The following is an 11,904-nucleotide window of genomic DNA, read 5'->3' as shown; positions in this document are numbered from 1 at the left end:
GCCGGACTTTGAGTCGGCAGCTACAAACGGATTGATACTTTAATGCCTGTTACAATAAAAACAACCTCAACTTTACCCGACGGGTTGTCTCTCACCTCTCTGAATGCCACGGAAATCAGAAGAAGAACGTCTCCGAGAATACACTCAGCAGTTTTACGAATTACACGGACGCAGCAAGAGACGGAACGCCAGGTCAACACAAAATCAAACCAGACTCTCTCTCAGACATAGAAAGGTGTCAACTACAGAGTCACAACCTCTCGAGAATGTCCTAAGAATGTGGTCCTGCCAAATGAATGCGAGGGCACGTGGAGGTCGAATTGTGGGCGCAGCGAGGACAAACTTGACCGTGGTCCTCTCGGCCGCTTCACACGGCCGCTTGCGTGAGCGTTCTCCAGGTTGATCACGTAGCCTGGTTGCTCTAGCACACTGGTTATGAGGCACATTTCGCCGCTTTGTATGCATCTGAGACACGAGCGCTTGATCTCGTTACACTGGAGCCGACGGTCAGACGTTGATCTCGGTTACGAGGAAGGAATAGTAAGACCAGATCAGTAGCATCCCAATATGACTATGGGTATACCTATCTCTTCGGAGAGCGGCATGTTCCGGTCACTACTTGAAATAATCCCCAGTACTTCCATGAGGCTCAAGCACCCCAGTTTCAGCACGATGTCGGAATTCTTTCAAGGACGCCTTATTAAAGATAGGTAGTACTCAGCGATAGATAGACTCCGTGGTAATAAGTATCCTTTTACGTACAGGAGTGACGAGACTCAAAGGCTGAGAGAAAGATTCTTCTCGGGAGCGAGGAGCATAGTTTTTCCGTCCGTACTTGACAAGCCTAAAGCGGCTTAGGGTGGTCTAAATAGCCCCTTTAGGCCAGCCAAGCTCCCACGAGAAAAGATCACTTCCCGCCTGCGCGAAGTTTACTTCTCTCAAGGTTTGAGTCTTGTCATTCCCCGTACGCAAAGAATACTTATTACCGCGGAATCTATCTATCGCTCAGTACTGCCTATCTTCAATAAGGCATCCTCGACACAATCGAAGAGTGTGGCAGCCTGATCAGGGTGTATAGACGCAGTTACGACCCTATATACCTTCATATCAAATCCATATAGGTGAGTATTTTCCACAATTAACAAGTGTTTGAAGCAAATCTAACTTGTCGCTAGCACCACTCCCTCTCACACCTCCCTCTCACACCTCCCTCTCACACCTCCCTTCAGTCACCCTATCCAGTACCTATAGCACGAGGGAAGTCCCTACAAGGAATTATTCAGGACGAAGAACTCTCAGCGGAGCTCAAGGAACACCGACTAGATCTTTGTTTGAGATGGCTTATATGCCCGTGCCGGAACCTCTCTTTCCCCCAGTGTTTGGGCAAACGAACATAAACGCACCGGCTGGCAGCACTCCGCTAGGCTGTCCCGCTCTACCGCCTGGAGGGATATCGACCACATATTTCAAGCCGGAATCCAGCAAGAAGGCATCATCACGTGAGCCAAGAGCTACCACGAGTGACGATATCAAAAAGTTTGTTTGTGGTCGAGATCCTCTGGACGGCAAGTTTGCCTGTCAGTATGAGCATTGCAACAAGAGATTCGTCCGGAGAGACTCCATCTATTTACATATCCGGCAACACCTTAATGATCTTCCGTTCGTATGTTACCGGTGTCAGAAAGGATTCGTCCGCGCTTGTGATCTTAGATACCATACCAACAGGGTGCACAATAAGATAAAAACATTTGGTTGTGTCTGTGGAAAATGGTTCAGCTGTCACCACTCATTGGCCCGCCACCAAAAGACACCAACATGTTATGTGGATCAAATTCTCCAGAGGGAATCCGAGAGACTCAGGAATCACCTACCGGAGATGGACGAACGCTGCCCCGAGCTGACATCGGCAGAGCACGCCGGGATTTCAGAGCACGCCGGGATTCCAGAGCACGACGGCGGATTTCTAGAGCACGCCGGGTTTCCAGAGCACGCCGGGTTTCCAGAGTCATGGTATAGTGATGGATCGCAAATGCCATCAGACCTCCTGGCGTTTGACTATGGTTTCCAAAGCCAACACCAATAAGGGAATCGGCACTGCAGACGGGCGCGACCGCCGGTTATCTGCCATTTGAACAACAACAACAACAACAACAACAACAACAGCCTCCTGGAGAGGGGATTGCGCGTGTATTTACATTTGCTTGTCATATTGTGCTTTGCGATGGTGCTTTTCATGTCATTCTTTCTCGGTGTATTTTCATTCATTCCTTTAGATGACAATTTTTGGGAACGAGCGTCAGCGCCTCAAAGGGTGCTATCTATACTCAGTGGGATAAACGAAAGCAAGGGGAGGGGAAGAGTGAGTGAGTGAGTCAGTACGCGCATCTTCTTTCCACTCATGGACGAACGGACGGACGAAGGAGCGGGACATTCCGTCGTCGTCGTTATCGTCATCAGCACCAGCAGATGCCGATACAACAGATGGGAAGCAGAAGCTGAAGCAGAAGCAGCACCAGTATGCCGCCCTCCCCCTTGTCCCCTTTTTCTGCTCAGAAATCGGAGCGGAGGGGAGGTCATCTCGGTCTGTCTATCTGTCTGGCTTAGGATTTTAGTTAGTCTGCCTGTCTAGTTAGTTAGTTAGTTGTGATCACATTCATGTGCGCGCGCGTGTGTATGTGTTTATGAGATGTTTTCATTTCCTGGCCACTGCTGCTATGGCTACGCTGGCTACCTTCCATCAGGGGCTCACGCTCCTCAAGCTCGTCCTCGGTTGGGTCCTCCACCCGTCCGAGGTATTCTGCCATTCCAGAGGCAACGCAATCGATCTTGACGCTTGAGTTGACGTTTTGTCCAGACGAGATGGTGCAATCGAACCACGCGCCGCGTGACGAGATCTTGGTTGGATCGACTGCTACAAACGTATCGGAGCCCTTTCCAGCTGCCTTCTAGAGAGCGATGGTTCTGCAACAGACTGAGTCTAAAATACTACCTCCGTCTGTGTGGTATCGCTCTGCTCGTCGTCATTTAGACCAAGGGTCTCTGACAACCGGCCCAGGAGCGGTTCGTGCTCTCGCTTCGCGTCGCGGTTCTGTTTGTATGCTTAGACGACCTCGGAGATGATGCTCTCCTCCGAGCCGTGGTCAGAACCTTTCATGACCTCGACCTCAAGGAACGGGATTCATGTAGGTTCGTCTCAAAACATAGCAGTATCGACTTTGTTGTCTACCATAGATACGCCCACCCGGCATGGCCGGCTCAGCCCTCCACGTCTCGAGTCTCCTCGGATTTGCCCTCGTTGTGCTTCTCGCTCCTCTTCCGGTTCTTCGTCCTCCGCGTCCACTGGGAGTTGCGATCCGCGACCGTTCTCCTCGACGGACTGGGGCTACGCCCCTTGGTGCATCAGGGGCTTTCCTCTATACCGAGACGCCGCAAATGGAGAAGTAGACGAGAATAACTCGACGCTGCGCGAGGCCGAGCTCGCTGCTCTGCTCTGCTGATCACCGGTCCAAGGCGCTATCGTCGGGCATAAATCTCAACTGTTCTGGTTCCCAGTTCGCAAGTCCATCCCTCGTGTACATGCCCCCCAAACAACTCTTGCCCTAGCGTATTGCTCGGTTGGACTCTCGTGGATGCGATGCTTGGGTCTGCAAGATGCTCTCGACCGACGAAGAGGATCTCCGCCGCGAAAGGGCGAGTTGTCGGAAAAGAGGCGAGCAGAGTCGTCGAGACGAAGCTGCGCAAGAACAGGAGTGCTGCCGATATGAAGCAGCGCAGGAAGTACGGACGGACGGCTGGCAGAGGAGAAGCCGGGCGTTCAAGGGGGGCCGTTGACGCGGAAGAAGCCGCGAGCACGGCGCCGGAGGTCTGGCAGAATTCCCCACACATATATATTATAGACCCAGAATTCTCTCCAACAATTCCCAGGTCTATCCCGGGTCCCAGCCTCTGATGGCCACACCGAGTGTGCAGACGGAGCTAGCTGGGGCGTGAGGGTGTGGCCACCAGATCTGGGACAGCTTCTCTTGAGAGTTACGAGATTGCCTGAAGGTAACTGCTCTGACACTGATGGCACTACCTTCTGCAGGTAGCCCAGTTGTTCCGCGCCTTTCACGGCCTCCCTAAGCGTGGGAGCGACCGAGGCCGGAGAGAACCTGACGAAACGACGGGAAAAAACCCCTTCCACAGCTGGGGGTTTTACCTCGATCCAACCTCAACTCCCACCGGGGAGTTGGGCTTGGGTTAGAGTTTTTGCATGTTTTTACATGTTGAGAAGAGAGGTGCCTCTTTTTTTTTTGTGCACAAAAAGTGATGCACAAAAAGTGATTTGTGTGGTTTCGAACACACAAGGCTGAGGTTTTCGAACGCAAGGCTGAGCAACCCGCCAAGGCAGATAGATTCGCTTCCGTGGGGAAGAGAAAAATTGGATTGTGCCATCACTTGGCGTTCTCGCGCGGATGAGACGCGTGTCTGGGGAATAACGGAACCGTTTGATCACCACAACATTTGAGGGTCTGTAGAAGGCCCAACGTGGCAACTCAAGATCTGGAAAAGACCTTGTCGATTGTCGCATCTACAGTCCGATATTAACACTCGTGTGACTCGACGTCGCAGTCTCCTGCCCGGGGTCGGTACGATGTCGGTGCGTTCCAAAAGGGCGAGAGCGGGAATCTCGAACAAGAGGTACATAAGGTATGTAGGAATGCTTGAGTATTGCTTCTATAGAGATATCTATGATTCGTGGTCAGCATGGGCGCTGGCGTCTTATCGCTGCCCTCAAGCATCCTCTGCTCCCCCAGCCACACATTCCTCACAGCCGTCGACGGTGTCCTGGCACAGGTTCAACATGTCCCAACCATATTCTTGTCTGATCCACAAACAATACATTGAGTGCCTCAACGTATCATCGCGTTGCTGCGGGATCCAGGTTTCCTCGGCCAGAATACCTCTCCAGATATCCTTGCATCGTGTCGATCCTTGCCGCTGCTTCGCGTTTCCATTCGCGCTGTGTCGGAGCACTCGAGACTCTTGTGGTCGTTGAAGCTTGGCGGTTTCAGGCGATGGTGGTGGAGGTGGTGGAGGAGGATTGTCGCTCGAAGGCGACTCGGCATTCGCCTACATGATTAGTTGAATTGAGATACCTTTTTGATTGCCTGCGTTGAGCCGGCTTAGATTCGACGTGGAGCGCGGTTATTTTCCACATCGAGGCGATGGATTTCCAGATGATCCTGTCGTCGTCGCGGGAGCTTGACTGGCGATGGGTTGAGGCGCAGAAGAAGAGTGATCGGACATTAGATCGTAACGTGACGATGGTGATTCATCTCCTGGTAGTCCAGAGCTGCCATAGCGGTTGAATCGGCTTGGGTGAACGGTGTCAGGCGTCGGGGCTGCGCTCCATGATCCACGGTCACGTAGATGTTATGCGTTGAATCTCACACAGGTACAGGATGGTTGTTGACGAGCTTCACCAGCCATTCAATCAATCGAACTCTGAGTCACCATGTTCCGCTCTGGACTCAACCCAACTGGTTTCATTCTTACTTCCAAATGATCACTCTCTCACTCTTGCTCCTGTCCGCGACAATGCTCCCCCCGATCTGGGCCTATGTCTGAATGATTGGGTCGTGTAGTATGTTGTCGAGAGAAAAGGGATGTCGGTATCCTTCCCTGATCCCGACGCTCTCGTGAGTCGTTGATGATCACATGAGCATTTCATGTCCATTACGGCAATGTCATGAGGATACATGCAGGGCTGGAGTCGCAAGCTCCTAGGACTATCGGGAGATCATTCCGAAGCTGTGTATATATCCACCCAAAGGTGAACCACTTGATGGCAGCTCTGTTTGAAAGGCGACGTCGTCTCCCACGCACTTGTGCTATGCATTGGTCGATGTTCTCAAGTGTATTGTCTCCTGGAGAGAAGACAGGCCCCCGGAGCCCGGTGATTGTTCATTTTGTTTGTTTTGGTTGTAAGCGCCGCTCTCCTCTCCCTGCTTGTTTTTTGTTGCAACGAACGACCAACATACATCCTTAATCCCTCCATGACCGGAACCCTCATTGTCGTTCGCGCATGGCTTCTTTTGCTCATTCATCTGTTGATCTTTTTCACCTTCGGCCGCTTTGTTTTCGTACCAGCCAGCAAAGCAAGAATATTTCGCCTCTGAGAACCGTCCTTCCATTCCAGGCAACCAAAGACATACTCGATCGCGTGTTGATTTCCTTACTCACTCTATCTCACACATCTCTCTCTCACAGCAATCTCCCCAGCACTGATTGACGGAAGAGAAACTTCATAGACCACGCACAACTCGAACTCAAGATTCCCAGACAGCACGTCTATGTCCACCGCGTCGGGGGCATGGTCGGTCCGAAGACGCCGTTCCCAATCGCGGACGTGCAGTCCTTGGTCCGACGTGGAGAAGCACAGCTGATGGAACTGCTGGATGTTCTCAGCAACACGGGCGGGCCGGGGACGTCTTTCTTCGCCTCCATTTCCAAGCCTGCGCTGAAAGAGGCGGCGCCAGCGACGACGCATGAGAGCCAGATCGAAGGATCTTACGCCGAAGCCAGCATGTACGTGCCTCCCATCCTCCGCTCGGGGCCGGATACTCTCGTCCTCCTCCTCGCGGGAGAGTCGGCGCCACGTATGTCCTGCCGATCTACGTCGCTCTGTTAAAGGCACCTCGCCGACCGCACGAAGATGGGGATGGGGCGCGGGGTCTCGTCGTTGATGAGCGCCTCGTTCATGTCGGTGGCGACGTAGTCCGGCGCGATGGCATTCACATTGACACCGCGGCCCGCCCACTCGTTGCTCAGGGCCTTGGTCAGCTGCGCAACGCCGCCCTTGGGGCTGGCATAGGCTGGCACGGTCAGACCACTCGAGAAGCTGACCAGGCTGGCGATGTTGATGATGGAGCCGCGCTGGCCCTGCTGTGGTGTCGGCTGTCGACTGAGCATGTACGCCCCGAAGTCGCGACACAGCGTGAACACGGCTTCCACGCCTCCGGACTGTACGCATTGTACTTTCCGATGTCGCGTGTTGCGGCGCCACCTCGCTCGCGGTGGTGTTTGCGCCATTGTTCAAATGCAGGTGTATTGCGGCGATAGTAGAAGTGCTGTGTGAAAGGTGATACAAGGCGCTCGTTAAGACGGCGTTGATAGAGATGGAAAGCTGTCTCGGTACGGGTCGGCTTTAGTCCATATCCTAGATATAAGGTCAAACACCGCACAAATAGGCTACATTACATGCCTAGACCACTCGCACTGTCGCCACAGCTGAGGACAATTGGACCTCCTGGCGAGACTAATCCGATTTGTCTGCATTATTCTTGTACTTGGATGCGATGTGCAGTGAGTATCTGTTCTCGGTAGCAACGTGTAATGTCTGTACTCCACATGCATTGTGAAATCATCAAGCGGACGACGAGGGGGACGCATCAAGATAGTGTGGCTGGTCAAAACCCACGCCGATGTGCAGCGCAATGGGGCATCGACCTGCTCGCCAGCCGTCTAGGAGAAGGAAAACGAGAAGACTCCCCGAGGCGGACGTCGTTACATCACGAGCATCTCCTCTTCCTCTACGACCAGACGCGACGACTCGGTGGTGGCGTCTCGCGTATCCGTGAGGAAGAAGAAAGAGGACATCATCAATGTCCACCCACTCAGCCACCGTCTCAGTCTCGGCTCGATCGTTGACGAAGTCTCGAACTCCTCCTCTTCTTCTTCTTCTTCTTCTTCTTCTTCTCCACCGTACAGAGGATGTCAGAACACATCGCCATTGCATGATAGAATGTAATTTTGGTGCAAAGTGGATATAAATGTCTGAAGTCCGTGCCTGTCTCGTTGAGCAAGGCTTCAATATCCACTTGCGAAACCTTTGGAGTGTAAAGATGCATGGAATTCCCGCAGCATAGAACATGTCGAGTGTTGTTTCACGCTGGCAGACCAGTTGCAAAGAATTCTTTTCCGCCTCTGTCAACGCCAGGTTCTCCTTGTTCTTCGATGGCCGGCTCGCTTTCGCCGCAACGGTGCCGCACCATTCCAACCCATCCCCTTCCCTGACACACAAGAACCCGAGGGAGTTGACGGCACGACGCACATCGCCCATCTCAGCTAGCCTTGTGATGACGGCCGGACCCGGAACTCTAAGTCGACGTCAGTCTGTCGCTTCCTTCTCCACCACCAAGCCGAACTTCCCATTGTCGTCGACCGCCGCTCCGTTCAGCTGCGGTAGATGTGCAGGGCTCCCGTCACTTTTCTTGGCCGAACTTTAGCTGTAAAAGGCCGTGTGAGTTTTCTGTGCCATCGTCTCCCCTACTCCTCTTTCTCCAGAAACCACGGAAAGAGATGGAAAAGCAGAAAAATTGTTCCGTCCTCTTCTCGCCTTCTCTCCTGGTAGCGGCCTCTGCACGGCTGACCAATTGGGGAATCTCTCCTGTAGAGCCGTAAAGTTAGCAACACAGCCTTCAGGCACAATCATGTCATTCAAGGAGATCCGCACCTGATATCCCGGAGGCATCCATCGTCCCTTCTTGACCAATCTTGCTGTGTACTCATCAATCTCTGGCGCCGCGGCAGCAACCTCGTCGACAGCAGTCTAGTCCCACGGCCTGGCGCCCTCGATATCGCTCAAGGCTTTCTTCAAGCTCCTCAATTCGATGACATGAACCAAGCAAGGCCAACACCATATCAAGGCTCCGGAGCATGAACCGAGCACGCGACGAAGTCAGTGGTGACACCTAACTATCGAGAAAAAGACGACTAGCGTGGGTAGCGACGGGGGGACGCTGTAAAGACAAGGAGCCTGCCGACACAGGGACCCGTTCCCCCCTCCTCCGCAAGGTGTGATGTATATATGGTCTGCTGCGAGGAGGGACTGACAAGTTGTTGTTGGTCAGGTAGGGGAACGGGGCGGCCGTCAGGCGGGACAGTGACGGTGATGAGAGGAGAGGGTGCAGGGCTTTGTCGTTGGGCAGGGAGCGGAGTCCGGCCAGTCTTTGCGTGTGGGCGTGCCCAGCAGCGCAAAGATCTTGGAGAGCTGGTCGGCTTCGTTGCGGCCCGGCAGAGGGGTTCCTTGGTGAGCAGCTCGGCGAAGATGCAGCCCAGGCTCCCCAAGTCGACGGTGACGTCGTACTCCTCGGTACCCAGCAGCAGCTCCGGGGCGCGACACCAGAGCATGACGACCAGATGGGCCAGTTTCGGGGGCGGCGGGTGCGGCCCTGCCCTCGTAGGAAGGCGGTTGGACAGCGAAGCCGTATCTTTCCTTCATCTCTGCTTCCGTCTTTCCTTGTACCCAGGCCTGTAAGCACTTAGCACCGTGTAGGGCCCCCTAACCGAAGCGCTAACTTTCTGTTTATGTGCCATGCGGTCGTCGAAGTCCTTGTCTGAAGATGATTTGAGAATCGAGCAGCCAGTGTGAGTCGTAAGTAGGACATTAATATTTCCCACGTTTCTGCAAGCTGGCGAGGTATTGCTCTTGTCCAATGGATAGAATTTTCTGCCCATGGCTTGCGCGCCCGTCGGTCGTCATCGTGGACACCACTCAATCGCCAAAGAACCGCACACATTCAACGTCAATGAAATTGTAATGTCGTAATGGGGGGGAGTGGAACCTCTGCAGGGAATGGAAACTACACAATGGTGAGTCCCCATCGCCTTGGGTCTGAGATGTATACTTCACCGATGGTGTGATCCTTCTGGCAAAGGCCGCAGCTAAGCCTCCTCTCTTGAGACATCTGGGCATGGAGGTGCGAAGAAGGGCAAGGGCATGCTCAGGATCGAGGGAACGGGAGACAGAACTGGAAAGAGCGGTATATTCGCGGTGCGGGCGTGTGCTTCTCTCAGCAATTCTCTGGCATCAACTTGAAAGTAGTGATACTGTAGGTAGGAGTGAGAATTTCATCAAGTTGGGTGATCAGCAACCTTCCCTGCCGGCAGAGTCTGCCCTATCTAAATGGTCCACGTGAACAATGCACTTTGCATACAAACGATCCTATCAAGCAGGTCTCCGAAGCTTCCAGTTTCAACTCATCAATGCTTTCATATATGACGCCCCGAAGGCGACAAAAGGTCCAGCGCCGTGTAGATGCAATTCTTGAACCAGCAGTCGTGAGTTCAGGGCAAGAGAATTATCTTGTTCGTACGTGACTGCCCAGCGCCGCAAGCCACGCAACCTGATTGGCGGAATCGCCACCGGCGTAAACAACGGTTGATTGCTTTGCTTTGCGTGGTGCAAAAAGAAGTCAACGCCATGAGCTCGAGCCAGGACATCGAAAAGCCACTCGGCTGTCAGTCGAGGCCCCTTGGCCGGGTTAGCCAACGTGGCGGCAACCAGAAAAAGGACATCATTTCAAAGGGAGAGATGCAGACAAGGGATGAGGTGGTAGACATTTTGTCAAGCCGATGCCCCGAAGTAAGAGAATGACTGCTCCCCCCCGTCGATGAACGCGCCTTGAGGACAGTCTCATTTGAGCTACCGGTCTTGAGTAGCTGGCCGCAAGGACTGGGGTGATTTGGCAGTTCCACTTGAACGAAGCAAGAGTCGCCAATGTCGCGTTCCATTTTCATCAGTGGAATCGGCAAGGATTTTCTTCCGGTCTGAAATCCGGCCATTAGAGTCAACGCGTCCAGACAATCGAACGCCCATTCCCAGAGCTTGTCTGTTCCTTCGGTTCTTTTTTTCAACACCGTTACCACGATACCTTAAGGCCCTTTACAGTCCTGAAAGTCCTCTATGTGCCCGGCCATGTACGCGCGGGCATTTCGGTTTCTTGCCAAATTGGTTGGCGAAGCAGAAAAGTGTCGAATGGCCGAAGAACGAAGAGGGAGATCGTGGAATCATCGATCAACGGGGCAGCTTTTGCTCAGAGCATGACCGGCGATTTTATGATGGTAGCTAGACGTTGTTGGCGAGACATATGCTTTCGTACACCTCGTTGTTGCCTATCAGGGTCCAGTCAGCATCCCTGATATCCATCATGTGGGAGAGGTTGCCTCGACTGCTGTCGCCTTCATTCGCAGTCTGTAGCGAGATTATGGCGTATATGTTCCGCCACGACTATCGGGGGAAGATCCGCCCAGCGTCTTACTCTCAGCCGCATCTGCATGCTGATTTGGCAACGCCAACAAGTGTTTGTTCCCGTGAGAGTACGTACAGGTGCCAAATGGAGAGAAGCAGTCGAAGGCACCAAATGACCATTTCCCATCCACTCCAGCCGGTGGCAAGGAGAGTGGGTCGAAAAAAAGAGAGACGACCAGAGATTAGCGACAACTCGGGAATCAACTGATCGACGTGGATGACGTGTCCGATGGCGCTTATCAAGCCTCCGTCAAGAGGTCTGTGAGTTGATATTGCCCTGTTTGAGTGCCGCTTCCCGGTTGTTCCTGGACAATGAGGCTGGCACCAATACCATGAATCTCATGCTTCTTATATCAGAGTATGTCGACGGCATACTAGACAGAGGCAGCATTGTGGAGGTCATCAAATGCCTTCGGCACTCACGCGGCCCCAGTCGACTTGCAGATGACGGAGAAATTCCACCAGGCAGCAATGTCTTCAATGTGTCCTGTAGTGCGTTCCGTACTCCAGAGGCCATTCAAGGAACCTGCAATGGTACCCTCAAGCACACATGGTTGAGGTCATCGTTCTTTTCTCGCAGATTCGCAGAAGCCGTACTCGCGAATGGAATGTACCTCCCATCGCCGCTGAATACGGTCAGAACCCGATGTGCTCGATAGTCGGAGGAGGGTCCCAATAGAGGCCAGACTTGTAAACTTGGTCACCAGCATGGGGAAATTGTTCGCACCAATTCCTGGCTTGAAGCCCTCGAGGCGAACTGACGGTGAGCGCTCAAAGAGCTATAAAAGTCCCGAACTCGCAGCCTTAGAATCGCCCTTCTTTCGATACAG

General features: G+C 53.2%; 1 protein-coding gene across 1 annotated transcript; it reads right to left on the bottom strand.

Moving 5' to 3' along the window:
• Nucleotides 1-4,773: 4,773 nt before the first annotated feature.
• AYL99_11627 (hypothetical protein) lies at nucleotides 4,774-7,074 on the bottom strand (the record flags this gene model as incomplete). Its single annotated transcript, XM_018843132.1, has 3 exons — nucleotides 4,774-5,112; nucleotides 6,251-6,656; nucleotides 6,689-7,074. The coding sequence occupies 3 exons, from the start codon at nucleotides 7,072-7,074 to the stop codon at nucleotides 4,774-4,776; spliced, it is 1,131 nt and encodes a 376-aa protein (XP_018687459.1).
• Between the last annotated feature and the right edge of the window lie 4,830 nt (nucleotides 7,075-11,904).

The sequence above is a fragment of the Fonsecaea erecta genome (assembly GCF_001651985.1).
Source record: "Fonsecaea erecta strain CBS 125763 chromosome Unknown Scaff15, whole genome shotgun sequence".
In the NCBI taxonomy this organism is placed as follows: Eukaryota; Fungi; Ascomycota; class Eurotiomycetes; order Chaetothyriales; family Herpotrichiellaceae; genus Fonsecaea; species Fonsecaea erecta.
The sequence above is the reverse complement of the archived record's forward strand: the minus strand, read 5'-3'. Positions and strand labels throughout refer to the sequence as shown.